Source organism: Octodon degus, unplaced genomic scaffold (genome assembly GCF_000260255.1).
Source record: "Octodon degus isolate 3935 unplaced genomic scaffold, OctDeg1.0 scaffold00169, whole genome shotgun sequence".
Lineage (NCBI taxonomy): Eukaryota > Metazoa > Chordata > Mammalia > Rodentia > Octodontidae > Octodon > Octodon degus.
Genome location: NW_004524745.1, coordinates 2,392,284 through 2,417,166, shown reverse-complemented (window position 1 = coordinate 2,417,166; position 24,883 = coordinate 2,392,284). Strand labels below are relative to the sequence as shown.

General features: G+C 40.0%; 1 protein-coding gene across 1 annotated transcript in view; it reads left to right on the top strand.

Moving 5' to 3' along the window:
* Window positions 1-24,883, top strand: part of Kdm3b (lysine demethylase 3B) — a 104,754-nt gene that overhangs the window by 44,674 nt on the left and 35,197 nt on the right. Inside the window, exons 10-13 of the mRNA XM_023703372.1 lie at window positions 1,442-1,656; window positions 2,945-3,097; window positions 18,490-18,597; window positions 19,980-20,107. Coding sequence (XP_023559140.1) covers window positions 1,442-1,656; window positions 2,945-3,097; window positions 18,490-18,597; window positions 19,980-20,107 — 604 coding nt within the window. The remainder of the gene's footprint in view (window positions 1-1,441; window positions 1,657-2,944; window positions 3,098-18,489; window positions 18,598-19,979; window positions 20,108-24,883) is intronic.

Below are 24,883 nucleotides of genomic sequence, written 5' to 3'. Positions count from 1 at the left end.
AGCACCACATGCCAGCCAGCCCAGCCCCCTGGTGGGCTGAGCTGGCCACACACACACACACACACACACACACACACACACACACACATAAATAAATTAAAATAAAAAATAAAAAGAAAGTGTTTCCAGGAAGAAATAATGATGAACTACATCAAATGCCAACAGGTCATATGAGATAACTGGAAGTGGCCATTTAACTTAGTAAGATTGAATGACCTAGTCAAAAGTAGTGTTGGTAGATTAGTGGGTGAAATTTTAGGTTGTAGAGGATAAAGAACAAATGTAAAGGGAAAGAAAGAATTGGTGATAAATGTAGATAACTCTTTGAAGGAAACCTACAGTCAGGCCTGGTAGCATATCCCTGTAATTCCACCATTTGGGAAGTTGAAGCAGGAATATCAGTTTGAGTTCAAGCCTAGCCTGAACCACATGGCAAAACTTTGTCTCAAAAAACAAGCACGCACATGCGCGCGCACACACACACACAGCACTAAAAAAAGAAGAAAACTTGCTTCCCTGGCAAGCGCAAGAGCCTGAGTTCAATCCCCAGTTCAGCCAAAAAGAAGAAGAAGAAGAGAAAGAAGAAAAGGAAGAAGGAGAAGGAGGAGGGGGGAGGAGGAGGAGGAGGAGGAAAAAGGAAAGAGGAACTTGGTCCTACAAGCAGATAAATCAAGGAAAATGTAGGATTGAGTGGATGTGTGTAATATAATTTTTAGCATATTTCAGTGCTGATCTTATACAGCTTTTAAAAATTATCAATTGGAAAAAAAATTATTGATTGAGCCAGATATAGTGGTGTACACATATTATCCTAGCATGTAGGAAACTGACGCAGGAGGACTGTTGCAAGTTTGAGACAACTGTGGGCTGTAAAATGAGCTCAAGGCTAGCCTGAACTGCATAGTGAGACCCTATCTCAAAAAGAACACCCCCCCTGCAAAAAAAAAAAAAAAAAATCCATAAAATGATGGTTTGATAGAGCAGGAAAAATAGATAATGTAGGAAAGAGAAGGCAGAATTAGAAGAGGATTATCTTTTGATTGGGAAATGGGACAGGATGGAGATAAAGATGCTGTTCTGTGCTGGAACATCAGAGTAGCAGGAGAGCAAATGGAGCACATGGGCCCACTATCTGCTGGCTCAGTGTCTGTAGAGTTAACTAACAATGGATTGAAACTGTATTTAGGGTTACAAGTATACTACACCTGTTTTCTCATCACTTTGCATAGCATTTACATCACATTAGGCCTTGTAAGTACTCTAGAGCTGACTCAAAATATATGGAAGGAATGTGTATAGGTTATATGCATTGCTTGCATTTTATATAAGACACTTAATTGCAGGTTTTAACAGCTGGGGGAGGGCAGGAGTGTGACCTAGAACCAGTCACCTTTGGATCTCAAGGGATGACCATAGTTAACTGTCTATTTTCCTGTCTCAGGTTGATCTTCACTCGAAAGGGGGTACTTCGTGTGGAAGGGTTTCTAAGCCCTCAGCAAAGTGACCCTGATGCCATGAACCTGTGGATTCCCTCTTCCTCCTTAGCAGAAGGGATAGACCTAGAGACCTCAAAATATATCCTGGCCAATGTTGGGGACCAGTTCTGTCAACTTGTAATGTCTGAAAAGGAAGCTATGATGATGGTGGAGCCACACCGTAAGGCACCCTCTTGCTTGTCTTCCAAACACTGCTAGTTGGAAACTTTGATTCTTTCACAGGAAGGGAAGCGTGTAAGATGGCATTTTCATTACATGAATTAGACCAATAGGATTCCTGTTCGTAGCAACATACAGCTAAGGCCTTAACTACATCCAACAGACTTCATTGTTTCAGTCTTTGACAGTTATAAAACCAGTAATTCCTTTCTACTTCTCTTTCATTTCGTCACACAGCTGCCATTGGATACATTTGGACCTTTGAGTTTTGTTCACCCTGAGTGTTCGAGGTTTGCCTTGAATTAATTTGTGGTAATAAGCAGTGTTCCATGGTTTGTGAACAGATGAAGACCTATGGGATGCCAAGTTCATTTCTAGAAACAGGGTTATTCAGATGGTTATACTTTTCATATCTGCCAAGTCTATGAGATACTGTATGCTATTGGCACCCCAAAGAAAATTGTACTGTGAAATTAGGCCTTAAATTTCAAAAAAAGAATCCCTGTATTTCAAGCTCTCCCCATTTAAGAAATTTATACTATCGTGTGTGTGTGTGTGTGTGTGTGTGTGTGTGTGTGTGTAGCAGTATTATGGTGTTTTGTTTTGCTTTAATATATTTCGTTGTTACAGGGTCTTACAGCTCAGACTCATAGTGATCCTCCTGTTTTCAGCCTCCCCAGCACTGGGATTATAAGCTTGCACCATGGCGCCTGGTTTCAGTGGCTGGCTCAGCACCACTCTAGGGCGGGGCTGGTGCAGCATGTGCTACTAGGGATCAAATTGCAGTCCTTGTGCTTATCAAAGCAGGCACTTTAGTCCACTGAGCTATCTCACCAGTCCCTGTAGCAGTATTATGAAATGAACCCAGGGCCTCACATTGAGCTACATTACTATCTTTTTTTTTTTTTTTTTTTTTTTTACTTATTTTTATTATTTTGAGACCAAGACTTTCCATGTTATGCTGTCCAGGTTGTCCTTGAACTTGGGATCCTCTTGCCTTAGTCTCCCATGTAGCAGGGATCACAGTTATACACCAGTAGGCCCAACTTTATAGTACTTTAAGTGAAAACGTGCAGCATTAATTCCCTATTAATGCTAAGTTATTGTGTCCTTACTACTCAAAGCCCTTAATATACTAGAAATGCCTTGTATTTTGTTTCTGATATAATTATGAAATGTAAAGTTCACGAATGAGCTAGATGAGATTATTTGTGTGGGGGTCAGTAGATGCATGACTTTTTGATCAGGAGAATCAGTGCCAATAGTTTTGCTCTTCCTTTTTCCACCAGAGAAAGTGGCATGGAAGAGAGCTGTACGTGGAGTACGAGAGATGTGCGATGTATGTGAAACAACTCTCTTCAACATCCACTGGGTTTGTCGCAAATGTGGATTTGGGGTCTGCCTTGACTGTTACAGGCTCAGGAAAAGCCGTCCTCGCAGTGGTAAGTAAAAATTATCCTATGTAGTTTTAAAGGTACCCTGTAAGTGTGTGTCAGTGGAGTTTCAAAATTTGAAAATTGGAAAAGATAATAGGCTTATATTCCCTTTTTATGTCATATTTTTTATTTATTTTTATTTTTATTTTATTTTTTGGTGTAACTGAGGATTGAACTCAGACTCTTGTGCTTGCCAGGCAAGCACTTATTCTGCTGAGCCATCTCCCCAGCCCCTTTTTTAATTGACTGATTTATATTTTTTTTACAAGCTGCCATTACATTTAGTGATAAATGATCATATTATTAATTTTATTAATTTTATTTGCGGAACCAGGGATTGAACTCAGGCCCTTGTGCTTGCCAGGGTAGCGCTTATTCCACTGAGCCATCTCCCCTGACTGATATTTTTTGAGACAAAGTTTCACTGTATTCAAGTATCACCATGAATTCAAGGCAGGCTGGCCTTGAATTCAGGTAATCCTTCTTCCTCAGTCTCCTGAGTGCTGGGATTACAGGCTTTGACCTCCATACCTGGCTGTACCTCCTTTTTAAACTGTTTAACTTCAGTTTCCCTAAAACTTTGACGTTGTTAATATTCAGCTTTATGCTAAAACAAGCCAAGAAGAATTAGTCCTCATCTTCCCTCTTTTTTTTTTTTTTTAATCTTTATTGAGATAAAATTCACATGCCCTAAAGTTACCTTTTAAAGTGTACAGTATTTAGGGCTGCCCAAATAGCTCAGCAGATTAAAGCACCTGCAAGCAGGTACAGGGACCAGGGGTTCAATCCCCAGGGCCCACTATGCTGACCCCAACCATGGGGTGCAATGAGACAGCGATTGAGACTGGATGTGGTGCTACACGCCTGTAATCCCAGCTCTTGGGAGGCTGTAAACAGGCAGATCACTATGAGTCTGATCTAGTAGTGAGACCCTGAACACCCTGTAGACCCTTCCCTAAAATACAAAAACTAAATAAATAAATGGAAAGAAAGTATACGGTATCTAATGTACAGGGTCGTATAACTATCATCACTAACTTGATTTTCATTACCCCACTCCTAAGAAAACCTCATATAGCAAGGGGACAGTTATCAGCCACTCCCCATTACTCCCTCACCCAGCCCTTGGCTACTGCTATACTAATTTCTCTCTCTATAGTTTTGCCAGTTCTGGTCATATCTTTCCTCCACATACACTGGGTATCAAACTTGGAACCTTGCACTTGCCAGGCAGGTGCTTGTGCTGCTGAAATATATCCATAGCCCTGGTTATGTTTTCAATGAAATCATGCAGACTAATGATATAGCTCTGTCGCTGAATGCCTGCCTAGAATGCATAAGGCCCTGGGTTCAATCTCTAGCACTATAAATAAGAAAAAAAAAAAAAATTAGAAGCCCAAAGCCTTCCATGATTGGTTTCTTCCACATAGCATAATATTTTAAGGTTTTGTTTTTTTTTTTCCATAGAAGGGGGGGTGTGGTGGTACATACCTATAAACCCAGTACTAGAGAGGTTGAAGCAGGAGGATTTCCAGGAATTTCAGCCAAGCCTAGGCTACATAGTAAGTCCAAAATCAGCCTGAATTACAAAGTGTAATTCTATCTCAAAAAAACCAAAAATGAATAAAGTTTTATTCATACAGTAATATATGTTAATAATTTATTCCTGGGCTGGGGAGATAGCTCAGTGGCATAAGTGCCTACCTGGTGAGCTTAAGGTCCCAAGTTCTATCCCCGGTACTTGGAAAAAAAAATGATAACTCATTTCTGAGTTGGGTATAGTGAGTGGCACACACCCATAATCCTAGCACTAGAGGTATAGATAAGAGAACTGCGTGAGTTCAAAGGCCAGCCTGATCTGTGTAGCTAGACCCTGTCTCATAAAACCAAAAGCAACTGAGTGTGGTGGCATGCACCTGTAATCCCAGTACTTAGGAGACTGGGCTACATAGTATGAGGCCAGCCTGAATTGCATAGGAAGACCCTGTCTTAAAAAATGAAGAATAAAAGGCAAAGCCAAAATACAACAAAAACCTAAAAAAAATTCCTTGTTCTCTCAAGTAGTATTGCACTATATGGATATATTGCATTGTGTCCATCAATATCTGGGTGTTCTCTATTTTTAGCTATTATGTCTAGTGCTATTGTAGACATTTGTATACAGGTGTATTTTGTTTGTTTGCTTTTGAGACAGGTTCTCACTGTGTAGCTCACACAGGCCTTTCACCCCTGGCAATCTTGCCTCAGCCTCCTGAGTGATAAAATTATAGGCATGTAATTAAAAACTGGAGTTAGTCTAGTGCAGTTAAATAACCTGCAGATTAGTTTGATTGTTCTGACCCTTCACACTTTGCTTATGGCAGCACTGGAGACACTTTGTACAGGCTTTTTATACACATTTTTGAAATTCTCTTGTCTATATACCTGTGAGTTGAAATGCTGACCCAGACATTTCTACATTTAATCTTTTATCTTCATTTTGGGGTGTTACAAACCTATAGTTTCAGCCACTTAGAAGAATCACTTGAACCCATGAGTTTGAGGCCAGCCTGAGCAACATTGCAAGACCTTGTCTTTAAAAACAATTTTAGGGCCAGCAAGATAGCATGGTGGATTAAGCGCCTGCTTTGGCAAGCACAGGGAAAAGGATTCAATCCCCAATCCTGCATGCCATGCACGGACCTTGCCCCTGGAGCATGCTGAGCCAGCAGTAGAGTCTGGGAATGGTGGCACAGGCCTGCAATCCCAGCTCTGGAGAGGCTGAAAACAAGAGGATCACCACAAATCCAATTTGTAGTGAGGGCCCTATACCAAATATACAAATTAAAAATTTAAAAAAAAATTTTAGGCTGGGCATGGTTGTGCATGCCTGTAATCCCAGCACTGGGAGGCTGAGGCAGGAGGATCATTGTGAATTCGAGACCAACTTGGGCTACAAAGTGAGCTCAAGGCCAGCCTGAACTACATAGCTAGACCTGGTCTCAAGAAGACCAAAACACAAAAAGAAAAAAATGGGGGCTGGTGAGATGGCTCAGTGGTCTAAAGCACCTACTTAGACCAAGCTTAGCAAAGCACAGGGACTGCGGTTCAATCCCCCAGCACCACATGCCAGCCAGCCCCGCCCCCTGGTGGGCTGAGCTGGCCACACACACACAACACACACATATATAAATAAAATTTAAAAAAAAAAAAAAAGAAAGAAAAAAATGAATTTACAAACTATATACCAAAGTAATTATGCTATTCATTTACAATCCTACCAGCATTGTAAGAGTTACAGTTTTTCTACATTGTTACTAGCACTTGTTATTGTTTATCTTTTTGTTATACCTTTCATAGTGGCAATGGAGTAGTAGCTCATCATGTGTTTTTATTTGCATTTCACTGATGACTAGTGACATTGAGTATCTGCCTTTTTTTTTTTTTTGGTGGAACTGGAGATTGAACTCAGGCCCTTACACTTGCCAGGGAAGCCCTTATTCCACTGAGCCATCTCCCCAGCCCGACGTTGAGTATCTGTTCAGTGTTGATTATCCATTTGCTTGGTTTTTTGAAAAAATGTATATTCAAATCCTTTGTCTTGATTCTTGCTTTATCTTGTATGTCAAGATACTTGCTTTTTGAACTTACCCATTTCTTTCTCTTTAGAGATTCAGTATAATCATTATAACTTTTTTTAGATGTTAGGCTGTTGGAATTTGAAACCACCTTCCACATATTATTATGCCAGTCATGGGGGGCCAGGGAGATGGCTCAGTAGAATAAGTGCTTGCCTGGTAAGCGCAAGGGTCTGAGTTCAATCCCCAGTTCTGCAAAAAAAAAAAAAAAGTATAATTGCTTCTCGGCCTTTTGGCTAAGATCAAGTGTATACCAGTCATGGTATTCTAGATTACTTAATCTCAGTTTCCTGTCTATAAAATAGTAGCTGTACTTCCCTCACATCATTGTTTTGAGTATTAAAGGAGTTGTTGGATATAAAGTGATTGTGTAGGATCCAGCACCCCCTATGTGGTCCAGAAAGTTAGCTCATGCCTGTAAGTGTTGCCCTTTTGCCATAACAAGAAAAATGGCTAAGACATGTGAAATCAAAGTTGCTGACATTGAGCATCAGTCAGCAAGGGACTATGCTACCCAAGAGAGAGGGAGAAACAGGGTTGCCCCAGCTTAGTGCCAAAGGTAGGATCTAGGCTGTATACAGGGAAGGGAGCTAGAATAGAGCTTGGCAGCCTTCCTAAGTTGAGACAGAAGTTAGAGTGAGAAGAGTGAAACAATGTTGAAAAGAAGTAAGCTTTGTACACAAAGAAAATCAGAGGGCTGGTAAGATGGCTCAGTGGTCTAAAGCACCTACTTAGAACAAGCTAAGCTAATCAAAGCACAGGGACTGCGGTTCAATCCCCCAGCACCACATGCCAGTCAGCCCCGCCCCCTGGTGGGCTGAGCTGGCCACACACACATAAAATAAATAAGTAAATAAACAAATAAATAAAATTTAAAAAAAAAAAAAAAAAGAAGAAAATCAGAGATCTCCACAGAGGTTCCTCTCAGTTTTTTGTCTTGTGTAGTGATTTGTACATACATGACATAAAACCCAAGAGTGAAATTGCAGAAAACAACTAAGTAGCTTGTAGAACTCACAGTTGTCTTCCCATCAGCCAGAGTGAAGAGACATGTGGTAGGCTCAAAAGGGTCACACCTTAGCAGTAGAATTATACTTAGTGATAGAAAAAGTCTCTTGTACTGCCATAGCAAAGTGTAAAGTAAGCCTCAGAAGATTCAAACTGAGGGTTAGCCTGATAGTTCAGCAGACTAAAGCACCTGCTTAGGCAGAGCGCAGCAGCCAGGGTTCGATCCCCCGAGATCTGTGCTGGCCCCACCCACAGGGCTTGCTGAGACAGCAATTGAGACTGGGCATGGTGGCGCATGCCTGCAATCCCAGCCCTTGGGAGGCTAAAAACAGGAGAATCACTGCTCTAATCTATGTAGTGAGACCCTGTAGACCCTGTCCTAAATACAAAAAAAAAAAAAGAATCAAACTGATCTACACTTTAATCAGCTGCACCAGACTAAAGCCAAACACTTTAAAGGATAATAACTAAATCCAATATCCAGAAACATAGAAGTCACGATGCTCTACATCCAATCATAATTATCTGGTATGCAAAAAGCCAGGATGATATGATTAGTAAACTTCAAAAAAAAAACTAAAACTACTTAAAAGTGATGATAGTGGTGCTATTAGAAAGGGACCTTTAAAGGCTGGGAAGATAGCTCAGCAGTCTAAAGTGCCTGTTTAGGCAAGCAGTTCAATCCCCATCCCCAGTACCACAAGCCATGCTGCACCAGCCCTGCCTTCAGGGCGGACTGAGCTAGCAAAAAAGGGACCTTTAAAGCAGCTATTAGAAGTCCTAAAGTACCAGAGCCCTGTAACATTAGCTAGTCAGGAGGCTGAACCAGAAGGATCACAAGTTCTACGCCAGCCTGGGCAATTGAATTTAACAAGGCCCTATCTCAAAATTTTACATTAAAAGGACTAAGGGTATAGCTTAGTGGTGGCATACCCCTGGGTTCAATCCCCAGTATAAATAAATGAATGAATGAATAAATAGATGTTAATCCTAGAAATATACTTAAGGCTATAAAGGAAAACCTGAATATGATAAGAAGTAGTATATAATGCTGGAATCCAACACAGTGGTAAATCCCTTGCCTGGCATGTGTAGAAACTTGGGTTCAATCTCAGTACTGAAGAAAAAAAATTTAAAAAAGGACAACAAAAAGAAAAGATCTAAATGAAATTTTCTTAGGTAAAAAAATCTTAGAAATCTGTGATGGATAAGATTAACAGCAGGTTAGATACTACAGAAGAAAAATAACAGTGATCCTAAAGACATAGCAATAGGGCCTGGGGATATACCTCAGAGGTACAGTGCCTGCCCAGCAAGCACGAAGTCATGAGTTTGATTCCTGATGCCAAAAAAACCAAACTAAAAAAAAAGCAGTCAAAGTTGTCTAACACAAACAATTAAAAACAATTTATAAAGACTTAAATTTCTAAATAAAGTGTTAACTTATAGAGCTGTAGAATATAGTATGAGTCCACCAAAGATATAGTTGGAGTTCCAGAAAAAGTAGGAAAGTGGAGACCCAAAAATATTTAAATAAAGCCAAAATGTTTCCAGGGGTGATGGTGCACTTCTGTAATCCTAACACTTGAGAGGCTGAGGCAAGAGGATTGCCACAAATTCAAGATCAGACTGGGCTACATAGTGAAATCCTCTCTCAAAAAAACAAAAACAACAGCAACAACAAAAACCCTAGAAAGTTTCCAAGTTTAATGAAAACTATATAAATATACAAACAGAAGAAATATCAATAAAACCACACCAAAGCATAACATAATCAAATTGCCAATTGCTGAAGGATAGTGAGAAAAGGTGAAAAAACACATTTATCTACAGTGACAAAGATAAGAATGACATCCAACTTTTCAAAAACCAGAAGACATGGAATAACATCTTAACTGATACCTTAAATGGCATCTTAACTACGGTGCTGAAAACAGACCTGTTAACCTAGAATTTGTACCAAATTTAGAGTATCAAGCCTGGCAAGCACAAGGTCCTGAGTTCAATCCCTAGTACTGCAAAAAAATAATAATAAGGAGAAGAATAAATAAGAATAATAATATTTACTAAACAGAGTAAGCCAGGCATGGTGGTATATGCCTACAATTCCAACTAATCAAAAGGCCGAGACAGGAGGATTACATTTTTGAGGCCAGCCTGAGAAATTTACTGAAATGCTATCTTAAAAAATACATATGAAAAGGCTGGGAAGGAACCGAGTGTCATGTGCCCAGCATGCTTAAGGCTTTGGTTCAGTCCCAAGCACTGAGGATATGTGGGAGTTCAGACCAAGAAAATACAACACCTCACCAGCAGGTATATACTACAACAAAATATAGAGAATTATTCAGGCAGAAGAAAATGATGATATGGGAAATTGAACACACAGATAGGAATGAAGAACATTTTGTATGGTAAGTATGTGAATAAATAGAATTTTTTTTTTTTTATTCTTTTCAAAGAAAATTATTTAAAGCAAAACAGTGTTGTGGGACTCATAATATTACAATGTGCAACAACAGGATCATAAAGGAAAAGAGGGAAAAATAAATGTTTTTGTAGAAGTCTTATACTATTCAAGGGGTGATCAAAAAATACAGTGAATATTTAATTTTTTTTTTTTAGGAAAAATTATTACAGTAAAGGCACATTGCCATTAATCCTCCTCAAAAGAACTCCCCCTCACTTTGAACACTTATCCCATCAGTCCTGCATATTCTGAAGCAGTTCTAGAAGTCCTTTTTCATGAGTGGCTTTATGAAGTGTGATTATATAAAAAATATATATACAGTGAATAGAGCTTTTGCAAATGGGAAGGGAACCAAGGGTTGGAAGGAACAGGGAGGGAGAGGAGGGCTAGGGGGATGGAAAAAAAGAATTAAGATGTGTTATCTACATGTGCCAACTCACCACAAGAAATGTAATCATTGTGTACTGCAAACATGTACTAATAAAAAATCAACAGTGAATGCTGCTGCTGAGTGCCATCCAACAGAAAGGCAGGCTTGTAAAAACATGACAGTGTGTTCTCATCCACCTTATTCTCCAGATCTGGCACCGTGCAACTTCTGGCTCCTCCCCAAAGTCAAAATGACCATGAAAGGTAAACATTTTGAAAAAATTCAGGACATCGAGGCAGCCACTGCAGCGCAACTAAAGACACAAAAGGACTTCCAGAACTGCTTCAGAAAGTGGCAAGAATGATGGGATAAGTGTGTTCAAAGCAAGGGAAGTATTTTGAGGGGGATTAATGGCAATGTGTCTTTCAGTGTAATAAATTTATTTTATTTAATCATACATTGTGAGTGAGGTGTGGTGGTACACGCCTATAATCCCGGCACTTGGGAGGCTGAGGCAGGAGGATTGCTGTGAGTTCGAGGCCAGCCTTGGCTACATAGTGAGCTCAAAGCCAGCCTGAATTGCAGAGTGAGAGTCTGTCTCAAAAAAAACAAAACCAAAAAAAAACCCTCCACACATTGTATTTTTTTATCACACCTCATCTATAGTGTAATACTTGGAAGAAAGGCTGTGCTAAGTTGAAAAGTAATACAGTAAACCTGCAACCACTCAAAAGAGGTATAGCTAATAAGCCAAAAGTATGGGCAAAAATCAAGTCATAAAAAATAATGAAGAATCCAAAAGAAGATAAAAAGCAATAAAAAAAAAAATCAATCCAAAAAAGGACAAAAAGAAAAACATTTCTATTGCTGCCTATAAGAAACCTACTTTTTTTTTTTTAAAGAAATCTACTTTAAATATAAAGACTTAAGTTAAAAGTAAAATAAGAGAAAATTATGTGCCATGTCTAACGCTTCTCAAAAGAAGATGGGGGCCAGCCAGATAGCTCAGCAGACTAAAGCACCTGCGTAAGTAGACGCAGGGGCCAGGGTTCAATCCCCCACATGCCATGCCAGCTCTGCCCCCAGCATACCTGTAATCCCAGCGGTTGGGAGTCTAAAAACAGGAGGATCAATATGAGTCCAATCTGTATAGTGAGACCCTGTAGACCTTGTACTAAATACATTAAAAAAGAAACATTAAAAAAGAAACAAAACAACCCAAATGCTCATCAATTGAAGAATGAATAAAAAAGATGTCTTTTAAAAAAAGAAGATGGGAGGCTGGGGAGATTGCTCAGTAGAATAAGCACTTCCCTGGCAAACACAAGGGCCTGAGTTCAATCCCTGGTTCCGCAAAAAAAAAAAAAAAAAAAAAAAAAAAAGATGGGAATAATTATATGCATACCAGATAAATAAATTTTGAGTAAAGAATATTAGTATAGGTAGGACATTTCATAGTAATAATGGAAATAGTTTATTAATTGGATAAAGCAACTCTAAATATTTGTGTACTTAATAACAGAGTTTTAAAGCATATAAAGCAAAACCAATGTGATTTAAAGGGGACAGAGATGACATCTACAACTATAATTGGAGATTTTGAGACCTTCTTTCAATAATTTATAGAATAGAGAAAAAATAGGCTATAGAACACTTAACACCATCAATCAACTTGACCTAATTGACATTTATAGAATACTTTCCAAAAATACTACAATGCACATTTTTAGTGCCCATAGAACATTTTCAAAATAGGTTATATTCTATGTTGTAAAATAAATTTCAATAAACATCAGGTAATTAAAATGATAAAGATTGTGTTCTCTGACCTGAAAAGCATTAAATTAGAAACAACTAACAAAGATAATTTAAAAAGCTGGGCACAGTGGCACATGCCTATAATTCCAGTACTTGGGAGGCTGAGGCAGGAAGATCAACAAGGGCTTGAGGCCAGACTGGGTTGTATGATGAAACCTTGTCTCAAAAAAAAGAAAAAGAAATAGGAAAAAGGAATCTGGAAGATTCCAAATACATACTTTGAAACTCAGTAACACTTCTAAATAGCTCATAGATCAAAGAAACTAGAAAAAAAAGTGTTGTTTGTTTTGAGTAGTATGGGAGTGCTGCCCCAGTACTGGTCTGAACTACTTCCCCTGTCATTTATTTTGAGAAAGGGTCTCCCTAAATTGCCCAGCCTAGGTTTGAATTTCAGTTATCCTACCTCAATCTCCTGATTAGCTGGAATTACCTGAGTGTACCAACACACCCAGCTAGAAAATGGTTTGAAATGAATGAAAGCAAATAACGCTGTGGTGTTCAGCCAGCAGGGGGACTGATAGCACTAAATACCTATATTAGAAATGAAATATTTCATAGTCAAACTTCTACCTAAAGAAACTAGAAAAAAAAGAAATGGGCCCTTTACAAATGTTAAGCAGGAAAGGTCCAAACTGGGCGTGGTGGCACATGTTTGTCATCCCAGCACTTGGGAGGTTGAGTTAGGAAGACTGACATGAGTTTGAAGCCAGCCTTAACTACAGAGCAAAATTCTGTTCGAACAACAACAGAAAAAAAAAAAAAAAGGGCTGGGGAGATAGCTCAGTGGAGTAAGTGCTTGCCTGACAAATGCAAGGTCCTGAGTTCAAACCCTGGTACCACCAAAAAAAAAAAAAAAAAAAGAGAGGGCCAGGGAGATAGCTTAGTAGAATAAATGTTTGTCTGGCAAGCGTAGGGTCCTAAGTTCAATCCCTAGTACCGCGAAAAAAGAAAGAAAAGAAGAAAGGTCTTCACTGTGGATCATTCAAACATTGTCAAAAGAATAATCAAAATTATGAATATTAAACAGCATGACACACACCTGTAATCCCAGCACTTGAGAGGCTGAAGCAAGAGGAATCCTGCAAATTCAAGGATTATATGGCAACACCCTGTCTTAAAAAAAAGAATTTGTAGGGTTTTTTTGTTTTTCTGAGACATGGTCTCACTATGTAGTTTAGGCTGGCCTTGAACTCAGAGTAATCCTCCTGCCTCCGCCTCCTGAGTGCTGGGATGACAAGCGTGTGCTACCGTGCCTGACTTAAATTTGTAGTTGTAAAAAAAAACCTTCCAACAAGGGGCCAAGGAGATAGTTCAGTAGAATAAGCACTTGCCTGGCAAGCATATGAGCCTGAGTTCAACTCCTGGTTTTGAAAAAAAAACCTTCCAACTAAGAAAAATGATAGCCCAAATGGTTGTACTGATAACTTATAGCAAACATTTAAGAAGTTACAAATTATATATATGCTATGTTTTATGTTGTTGTTTTCAGAAAATGGAGGAGGGCTGGTAGTGTAGCTCAGCAGCACAGCGCCTGCCTGGCAAGTGGGAAGCTTTGGGTTCAATTCCTAGCACCAAAAAAAAAAAAAAAAAAGAAAATAGAGGATACACCAACTCATTTTATGAAGACAGTATTACACTAACATCAAAACCAAATATAAACTGGGCATGGTAGTATGTGCCTGTAATCCCAACATTTGGGAGGCTGTGGCAGGAGGATCGTTGGGAGTTTGAGACCAGCGTGGGCTACAAAGTGAGCTCAAGGCCAGCCTGAACTGCATAGGGAGACCCTGTCCAAAAAAGACAAGAAAAATACAGATAGATAGACAGGCAGACAGATAGATAGATAGATGCCTGTAATCTCACCATTGTAAGAGGCTGAAACAGGAGGCCCATCAGTTCAAGGTCCCTTGGACTACACAAAGAGATCCTATTTCAAAAAAAAAAAAAAAAAAAAAAAACAAAATAAAATTTAGCCCCATATCTTTTATAAGCAAAGAATTAAAAATATTTTGTCAGATTTAAGTCTAGGGCTGGGTGTATTGCTCAGTATCATAAGCTCCTGCCTGGCAAGATCAAGGTTCTGAATTCAGTCCCTGGTAAAAAAAAAAAAAAAAATTAAATCTAGCCAGGGGTGGTAGTGCACATCTCTAATCCTAACACTTGGAAAGCTGAAGCAAGAAGACCATGAGCTTAGAACCAGCCTATGCTACATAGCCAGTGTAGTACCATATGAGTATCTGAGCAAATACAGAAAAATATTTGCCTTAAAAAAAAGAAAAGAAAAGAAAAATATTTGCCTAACACACCAGTAATCCCAGTGCTGGGGAAGCTGAGACAGGAGGATCACTATCAGTCTGAGCCTTGTGGCAAGACCCTATACCAAATAAATAGATTTTTTTTTTTACAAATTAATAAGTACAGGGTAGGGAGATAGCTAGGTGGTCTAAGAGCCTGCCAGGCATGTGCAAGGACCCAGGTTCAATCCCCGGTACCACATGCCATCCCAGCCACCAAAACTGGGTATGGTGGCACATGCCTGTAATCCCAACACTGGGGAGGCTGAGACAGGAGGATCATTACCCTGTACCAAATAAATAGTACATAAATACTTAATAAAATAGGTCATATAGTCTCAGGGGAAGGAAATACAAGGTTGAATATCTGGTACTCATGCCCATCCTGACTAGGCTATGAAGGCTACGGGTACAGCTCAGCAGCAGAGTGCTCCCCTACATCCCAGAAGACTGTTTGAGACCTAGCACAGCACAACAAAAGAAAACTAGTAATACAACAATTTGAAATTTTTGAGCACACAAAATGTTACAGACTTTTTGTTTGTGTGTATTTAACACAGGGTCTACAGGGTCTCACTACGTAGATCAGACCCCAGGCACTTTAATCCACTGAGCCCAAATTTGAGAAAGAAGAACAAAGCAAGGATATTCACTTTTGTAGCTTCTAGCCAATATTGTACTGGAGCTATTAATATAAAGAAATAAAAGATATTAAGGTAGAGCTGGATTCATCTGTAAATCTAACACTTTGGGAGGCTAAGGCAAGAGGATCACAAGTTTGAGCCTAACATTAGCAACTTAGGGAGAACCTGTTTTAAACAATAAGAGTTGGGGATGTAGCCCATTGTGAAGCTCCTGGGTTCAACCCCCGGTACCCGCCCCTCCAAAAAAAAAAAAAAAAGATTAGAAAGAAGTAAGATAGTTTTTACTTTCAGATGATAAGATCATGTAAAACAGTAGCAAGATTTCCAAAACAAAGTTAGCCTATAAAAATCCATTGTATTTGTGGGGTTTCGTTTTTTGTTGTTTTGAGGCAAAGTTTCACTGCAGTTCAGGCTGGCCTGGGACTTACTTTGTAGCCCAGGCTGGCCTCAAACTCCCAGCAATCCTCCTGCCTCAGCTTCTGAAGTGCGGGGATTACAGAGGTGGTCTGCCACACCTGGTTTTATAATGGCAATTAATTAGAAATTGGGAATTTAAATCTGTCATTTACGTAGCATCAAAATAACACAAAGTAATCCCAGTACTTGGGAAACTAAGGCAGGAGGATTGCCTTAAATTCAAGGCCAGCCTGAACTGTATGGTAAGACACGGTCTTAAAAAAGAAGCAAAAAGATGTATTAAAGACTGCAACACATTAAGGGAAATTAAAAACTACATGCCAGGTGGCACACACCTGTAATCCCAGCACTCAGGAGGCTGAGGTGGGCAGACATTGCAAGTTCGAGACCAGCCTGAACTGCATAGCAAGACCCTGTCTCAAAGAAGTGAGACAGAAGAAAAACAAGATACATAGTAAATGGGGAGATGTACCAATTTCCAATCAAAAGCTTAATTATGTTTTTTGTAGAAATTGACAGAATGGCTGTAAAATTTATATGAATCAAAGGACCTAGACAGGCCGGCAAGATAGCTCAGTAGAATAAGCGCCTGCCTGGCAAGCATAGAGTCCTGAGTTCAATCCCCGGTTCCACATACAAAAAAAAAAGGACCTAGAAAGACCAAAACAGAAAAGAACAAAGTTGGAGAACTAGTCCTGTTTCAGACTTATTATAATGCTGTAGTATTCAATATATAAAATACTCTATACCCAAGCATAAAAATAAAATTATAATTGTAAAATGGGAAGAAAGTGTTCAAAAGAAAAGATAAACTGGAATGGGTGAAAGGGGAAAATCCAAAAAAGTATGTGTATATATTTGTTTGTTTATTGGTACCAGGGATCAAACTCAAGACATTGCTCTTGCCAGGCAGTTGTTTATGCTGCTGAGCTCTCTCTCCTGGCCTACTAATTTCTTTTAGTCTATTGAAAAGAAAAGTTTATGATAATATTGTTTGGACAATTAAATGCCTGTATCTTGTACTCTGAGTAATTTAAAGATAACAATATGCAGTGTTTTAACATTATTACCCTCATCTTGTTTTGGAATTTTGGTTGTTTTTTTTTTTTTTTCCTCTTTAAATTTTTTTTTTTTTTAATATTTTAGGAAAGGGTCTACAGGGTGTTCGGGGTCTCACTGCTAGATCAGACTCATAGTGATCTGCCTGTTTACAGACTCCCGAGAGCTGGGATTATAGGCGTGTGCCACCACACCCAGCCTTTCTTTAAAATTAAAAAAAAAAAAAGAAAGAAAAATTAGTTATCAAATTTGAAAATCAATCATCAGAAAACAGTATTAAGAAATTTAAATGAGAGACCACAAACTAGGAGAAAAGGATTGTCACTCACATTTATATAGGGCTTGTATTTATAACATATAACGACGTCTCACAACACAAGAAGACAAACAAGCCAGTTTTAAAATGGGCATAAATCTAAAATAAAAAGACTGGTCTTTGTGGTATATGCCTGTAATCCTAGCACTTTAGAACCTGAGTCAGGAGGAGTGCTACAAATTTATGGCCAGCCTGGGCTACAAGTGAGATTAGATACTGTTTAAAAAAATTTAATAGAAGAAAGATTTAAATAGTATAGACAAATACATAGAAAGCATTATGCAGTAGGGACGTGCAAATGAAAAGCATAACCAGAATCACAAAAACTTTTTAAAGGTCACAATATCAAGTGTTATCTAGTATGGAGAAGAAGTAACTCTCTTAAACATTACCATTAGCAATGTAGATTGGTTCTATCTCTTTAGAAGAGAATAATGTGGGCCAGGGAGATAGCTCAGTAGAATAAGTGCTTGCCTGGCAAGCACAGGGTCCTGAGTTCAATCCCCGGTACCACAAAAAAATAAAAAAGAGTTAAAAAGTTAAATCATAACTGTGTGACGGAGAAAAATGAAAACATCTACACAAAAATTTGTGCATAAATATTTCTGCCAGCTTTATTCATGGTAGTTGAAAATTAGAACCAATCCAAGTATATGCCAGCTAGTGCATAGGTAACATGGTGGTATATCCATACTGTGGAATACTACTGAGCTATAAAAAGGAGTTAATTTATAGATACTGTAATAGTTCATCTATAAGCATCTCAAAAGTATTTATGACTAAAAGAAAGCTAATACAAATGACTGTACCCTGTATGCCTCCTGGTGTGCTTGGTGGGTTTGTTTTTTATTTTGAAATAGGGTCTCACTGTCTAGTACAGGCTAGCATGGAACAAGGACCTCATCACCTACCTCTGGTTGCAGTCAAACTTAGAATCCTTCTGCCTCAGCTTCCCCACTGCTAGGAAATACAGACGTGTACCATTGTGCCCAGCTGTATGTTTCCACCTATATGCAATGCTAGTATTAGAAATTCTGATTCAGTACTAGAAAATGGATCAATGGTGGCCATGAGTGAAGGAAGAATATTAACTATTAAGGGCATGAGGGGACTTTTAGAGACAGGCCAGAAGTGTTCTGTGTCATGAAGGCGATAGTATTTGTATAGCTGAATATATTTATTGAAACTCATTGAAGTACACACTTGCAGTTGTTAGTTTATTGTATGCAAATTATGCCAGAGTAAAACCTATGTTTTGAAAGTTAGCTCTTAACATTTTGTTTTGTACATGACAAAATTGCTTTTAGAATTGTGAAACTTGTCACTGAGAGGGACTCATCTTGTGATCCTAATGAAATAAGTGAAATCCTTCCTTTGTGTTTCAGAGACAGAGGAGATGGGTGATGAAGAGGTTTTCTCTTGGTTAAAGTGTGCAAAGGGGCAGTCCCATGAACCAGAGAATCTCATGCCCACACAGATCATCCCTGGCACAGGTGAAGAAATGCCTTTTATAGATTCCTTGTTATTGTTTTGGCTTTTTGGGGGGGCGGGGAGTGTTTTGTTTTCTTGACAGGGTCTCACTCTGTCAATCAAGCTGTCCTTAAACTCACGATGTAGCCCAGAATGACCTTGAACTCACAGCAGGCAATCTTTCTACCTCCGCCTCAGGAATGCTGGGATTAGAGGCATGTGGTACCCCTCCCAGCCTTTGAAAACAAGTGTTCTTAATGGAGATATTATCTTACCATAAAATGTAGTGAAGTGAATTGTCTTCTCTCTCAGTTACTTGTTACTCATTGCTGGGACAAAATACCCAACACCCAAAATTAAGGAAGGAAAAATTTATTTACCTCACAGTGGAGGTTTTCAGTCCATACTTGGCTGACTCGAGGGCAGAAGGCAACAGTTCACAGCAGTGGAGAGCAGAGGAAGGGGCAGCAGTTGCAGTGTCTATCAAGCCTCTCCTTTCCATGCTGACTGCCAAGAATGGAGCTCCACCACGAAGATTGGAGTGTGAAGATCAAGCTCCTCTGAAGTGGCACAGCTGCAAAGTGGTGCAGCAAAGTGAAACTCCTCCAAAGAAGTGGGGTATACAGAAGCCTTCCTCAGCCCCTTCATGTACCCTTTTTGTGCTGAGTCATTCTACACCAAACAGATCCAGCCAACCTTCTGACTTCTCAGGCTGACACAGTGTATCACCCACCACATCTTCATTGTTTGATTTAAAAAATCAAAACAAACCAAAAAACTAAGCCTGCTATATTTCTGAGAGTTTGGATCTCTAAAAGAGTGCATATAGCTTCTCCACATTTTTTCCCCATTTCTGGTGATAAGAGCTTATCACATTTCCATATATCATTTCACGCCAGGGAGATAGCTCACCAGCAAAAGCACCTTCATGGCAAGTGTAAGGTTCTGAGTTTGATCCCCGGTACCAAAAGAAAGAAAACACGTCATTTCATATTCCTATAATAGGTTCGTCCAGAATAAAAAAGCCAGGCATTATGCTTTGAAATTATCACTGGTTTTAAATTTATGAAAATCTAGCTTAAAATTGGGTATGACGGCATGCATCTGTAATCCTGATGCTGTCCAAGGCTAAGGCAGGATCCCTGGAATTACTTCTAGGCCAGCCTAAACTACTTAGTGAGACTCTGTCATAAAAATGAATGAATGCAGTAGAATAAGCGCTTGCCTGGCAAGCACAGGGTCCTGAGTTCAATCCCCGGTACTGCAAAAAAAAAAAAAAAAAGAATGAATGAATGTAGTTTCTATGTGGTCGAGTATTGAGGTGAATACAATGAAGTAGGTCCATGATCCAATACATGGCACATCCAAGTGTTCTGATATTAATTAATTGTTGTCCTTTTTTCAGCTCTTTACAATATTGGAGACATGGTACATGCTGCCAGGGGCAAGTGGGGCATTAAAGCAAACTGTCCTTGTATTAGTCGGCAGAACAAATCCGTACTGAGACCAGCTGTCACCAACGGGATGTCCCAGGTAAAGTGGTATATATATATATATATGTAGGTGTAGCTTCAATTCTTAGTCCTAGGAAATGTCCCATTTTCATTTGGGTTTTGCTAGGCTTCCCTAGGATTCCTGGGGGAGTAGGTAAGGAGGAAGGCCAAAAAATTTTACTTGGTTTTTTTTTGGGGGGGGGAGGGTCTACAGGTTATTCAGGGTCTCACTACTGGATCAGACTCATAGTTACTTGTTTACAGCCTCCTAAGAGCTGGGATTACAGGTACACACCACCACACCCAGTCTCAATTGCAGTCTCAATGCACCCTGGGGGTGGAGCCGGCACAGCAGGCCCAGGGATTGAACCCCAGGCCCTTCGCCTGCTTGCAGGTACCTTAATCCGCTGAGCTATCTGGCCAGCCCTCTTTATTTATCATTAAACCAATTCAGGTTTGAGTAATAAATAGCATGGAAGGTTGCTTATTTGTTTGTTTGTTTTATGTATTAGGTACAGGGTCTTGCTACACACCACAGACTTGTAGTGATCCTTCTATTTCAGCTACCCCAGTGCTGGGATTACAATTGTGTGCCACTATGCTCGGTTTCAGTGGCTGGCACGGCAGCCTTAGGGCCAGCACAGCATATGGTACTGGGGATCAAAGCCAGATTCTTGTGCTTGCCAGGCAGGTGCTTAGATTAACACTGAGCTATCTCCCCAGCTCCACATGGAGTTTTTTTGTATCTCGTGAAGATGTAAGGTCTTTCTATAGAAGAAGAGTATAGAAAAGGTTACCAGATATACTATTAGTCTCCTCAGCCTTAAAAAGGTACATGGTCCCTATCATTTGGTTCATCTTAGGTATAGAAGATGTTAGCCTGATTTGTTGGGTTTATTCTCCCCTCAAAGCAGCTCTGAGCCTGCAGGGCATGATTTTGCCATTGAACCAGAGTTCATTCTGATTTGATGCTACTTTGGGCATTATGTTTTTTTGTTTATGGGGTGTGTGTGTGTGTGTGTGTGTGTGTGTGTGTGTGTGTGTTACCAAGGATCAAACTCAGGACCTTGTGATTGCCAGGCAGGTATTTGTACCACCAAGTTTATGGGGGTTATTTTGTTTTAGTTTTGGTGTTTGAAGCAGAGTCTCACCATGTAGTTCAGTCTGGCCTTGAACTCACAGCTGTCTTTCTGCCTCAGATTCCTGAGTGCTGAGATTAGAGATATGCTTTTTAAGAAATCTACAACTGTTCCAGGCACAATGGCATATACCTGTAATCCTAGATACTCAAGAGGCTGAGGCAGGAGTGTTACAAATTTTAATCCAATCTGGGCAATTTAATGAGATCTTATCTCAAAGTAAAACAGGACTGGGGTTGTAGCTCAGCACTCCCTGGGTTCAATCCCCAGTACTCCCTCCTAAAAGGCTACAACATAGTACATACTGCCTATATTTTAAAGCCTTCTAGGACCATCACTAACATGTCCTCATTGATAAAAGCCACAGGCATTACTGTTGAGAGTTCAAGAGATATATTTTTAGAAGAGCTGATATATTAGAGCAAATAATTTAGAAAGCTCAGGGATGTCCTAGAGTACTAAACATCAGGCCAGGGAGATGGTGCAATGGAATAAGCACTTCCCTAGAATACTAAACATCTGTTGATGTGTGCTAGTGCAACAGCAAGCAGAAATAGCAAAACCCAGGATTTGGAGGCAGATTTATTTTATGTTGACAGGTACTGATCAGAATCATTCCCAGGATATCAGGTTCTAATCTGGTGGTCTAGGGCTTATATAAGATAAGCAGACAGGAAGTACAGAGGCAGAATGGCTTGTCAATTGAGGATAGTGTTTACAGTGTGCATCATAGTGACCAGCTATACATCACAGTGACCAGCCATTTTTAGGAGACAGGAGCAGCTGAAACTAGCAGAAACTAACAAAGTGAAGTATACTGGCTGGGGTGGTAGGAGCAATTTCTGCTACATTTACCCCTTCTTTTGTTTCCCTGGCAAATCTTTGCTGGTCATATTAAGAGACATAGTTTAGGCCTCTCTGTTCTATAACCTTAGTTTGGCAAGGGAGTGAGAAAGTTAATCTGATCTAGAAGAGTGTCTCATGTACTTTCAATGCTCATCAAATCTTGGTTGAGTGTTTCATTTTTCTATTCTCTTGTGTTAACCATCCATAGAATTTAAGGCAAAAAACACAGCTAGCAGAGGGCGGGGAAACAAGGTCTTGGGGTAAGCAGCCTGAAAAGACACAAAAATCAAAGGAGAATAGATATGGAGCAATACTATGAATAATGTCCCTAGGCTCCAGTTGTGCATGGGCTGCTCAGAATGTATTCTTTTCAGAGTGAGCCTTGTGCGAACCATCCAGGTCAATTTTTCAGCAGATCTAAGGCTAAATGTCTGAAATTTGCACAGGTAGTTAATATATATCCAGGTTATATATGTGTACAGGAATGTCTGCATTAATAACCGGTCTTCTAACTGGTTACAAGCTGTTTTCTAGAGCTTTGTGACCTGTATGATAGATGTAGTTTTTATTATATGTAGTTTTTTAGTTACCTCTGATACAAATGCAGGCCTATTGTCACTGCCAATAATCAAGGATAGGCTATATCTAGGGATAATTTTTCTACAGGAGGCCCTGCAAACTTTAATTGTCCTCTCAGTATGGTTAGGGAATGGGAGGTTAATGCTGGTAACAACAGACACTGAAGCCTGAGCTGGCTTCAGGGGTACAGGTGCCAGTGTAGCAGCTTGAACTTGCAGATCATTCAGTGGAGGCAGGTCTCCCTTGGGTTGATGCTTTAGTCAAATCCCCAGAGGAGCCTTAGGCCTCTGGACTGGATTATTTTGTGTCATTGGTGGCAGGTTTCCAAACAGCATCCCTGTAGGAGGGTTTTGGCCAAAATAATTGTATCCAAAGTGATCACAGCTTATCTAGCCTGTCAGACTTCATTCCTAACAAAGCTACTTCCATCCATAAACAGCATGTACTCCACATCTGTCAAGAGGTCTTTTTTTTTTTTTTTTTTTTTTTTTTTTTAACCAGTTTCTGCAGACATTGCAGCAGAGATTTTGTCTTTTGAGCAGGCAGCTAAAGTGTCATTATTCAGAAGTGTTTTTTCAAAGAGGAAACAAGTCTGAATCTTTGGGAGGTTGAGTCCAGATCAGTTGGCTTTTGAGTCTGGAACTATGGTTTTTCCATTTAAAGGCGAAGAGGTGCTGGCTGATAAAAGCCAACTGAAAGTAGAAGAGGGCATTTTTTTAGGTCCATGCAGGTGTACCAACAGGCTGTGGGTGATAGAATACTGAAACAGCATATACGGAGGGCAGTTGCAGTGGCATTAGCAGCTTGAACTGGCTTTATAGGCAAAAGAGGTGTATTTCAACAGTTTGACAACAACCCTGTCCCCTATGCTGTTTGCTCAGGTGACTGTGATGGAGCCAAATCTATTGTCCAAGTCTTACCCAAATAGGAGAGTTTTTAACCCCTTAAGACAATTGAGTCCAAGTGAGCTAGCCTTTCATCTTAGGATTTCCCTATTGAAGGAGTTTATGGGAGCAACTCACAAGCAGAGAAAGGTATCTTTTTAACAATCCAAAAAGAGTGTATGGATCAAGAATCCCAGAATGCAAAGTGATGACTGTGTTGCTTACAGCACAGAGATGTTGCCCAAGGTCACTAGTAGTCTTTCAAGCTCATGTATGACTTGATGCCTGCTTGGGCTTCCCATGATATCTGACAGCAGCAAGGATCACAGTGAGGTGGCGTGGTTGATGTCCAGGCTCAGAGGCAAGTCTTTAATCTATACCTCTGGAAGGAGAGATTTTAGAACCTCAGTATTGCAGTTATCTATCTCAGGTTGATGCAGGCATCATCTTTCTCTTGGGGGAAAATCAAAGTTAAAAGGTCAGGGTTAAAGGAAAGAAAAGCTAACTGTCCTGGTACAAAGGAAATGACTTCCCAGCCTGCAAGTTTGTGCTTTCCAGAAGGGGTGAGAGGCCAGAGTCTCATTTGTCCCAGTCATGACAGTCATCTCTGAGAGGCATTAGATGATGCCATCTGACCAGGATAGGTACATCTCCAGGTGAGGGAGAGGGTCTGTGTGGCCAAATGCAGGCAGTGGCTAGCAGGGACCAGTTCAGTTGTCGGGAAGTGGATGAGTCCGGAGTGCAAAGTGAAGGTGTAGGTGTTGGCAGCATCTTCAGAGACAAATGAGTGCCAAGGTGGAATTCTCAGGGAAAATGGGCCTCTTTTTCCTTTTCTTTGAGATGTAGGGAGTGGTTTGGTTTCATTTTTAACTCCATAAAAACCCTTTTTTCCTGCAGTGAGGGACTGCAAGTTTTAACTAGTTCCTTTATCTTTCTATGGTGTCTATTGTATATCCTCAAATGATGGTACAACAGACAAAGGCTGGGTACTCCTCAGAGAGACATTCAGGTGCCCTCCTGGCCACACCCTTCATGGGGATTTAGGCTCAATTTAGCTGAGGGCGTGAACCCTCCATTATGCTGTATGTCAATTGCCACAGAACTGCGGGTAAGGACCCAATCAGCCACCTCGACCAGTGCTTCCAGTCTTAGTGCACAGATGGAGCAGCTTATTGATTACACTGTGTGGTCCATTCATGCATTCATTCAATAGGCACTCTGAGGTTAAACATTCCAACTCCCCTTCCCTTGAAGATAGCTTTATTTTTATTTTTATTTTTTTTTTAATTTGTGTGTGTGTGTGTGTGTGTGTGTGTGTGTGTGTGTGTGGCCAGCTCAGCCCACCAGGGGGCGGGGCTGGCTGGCATG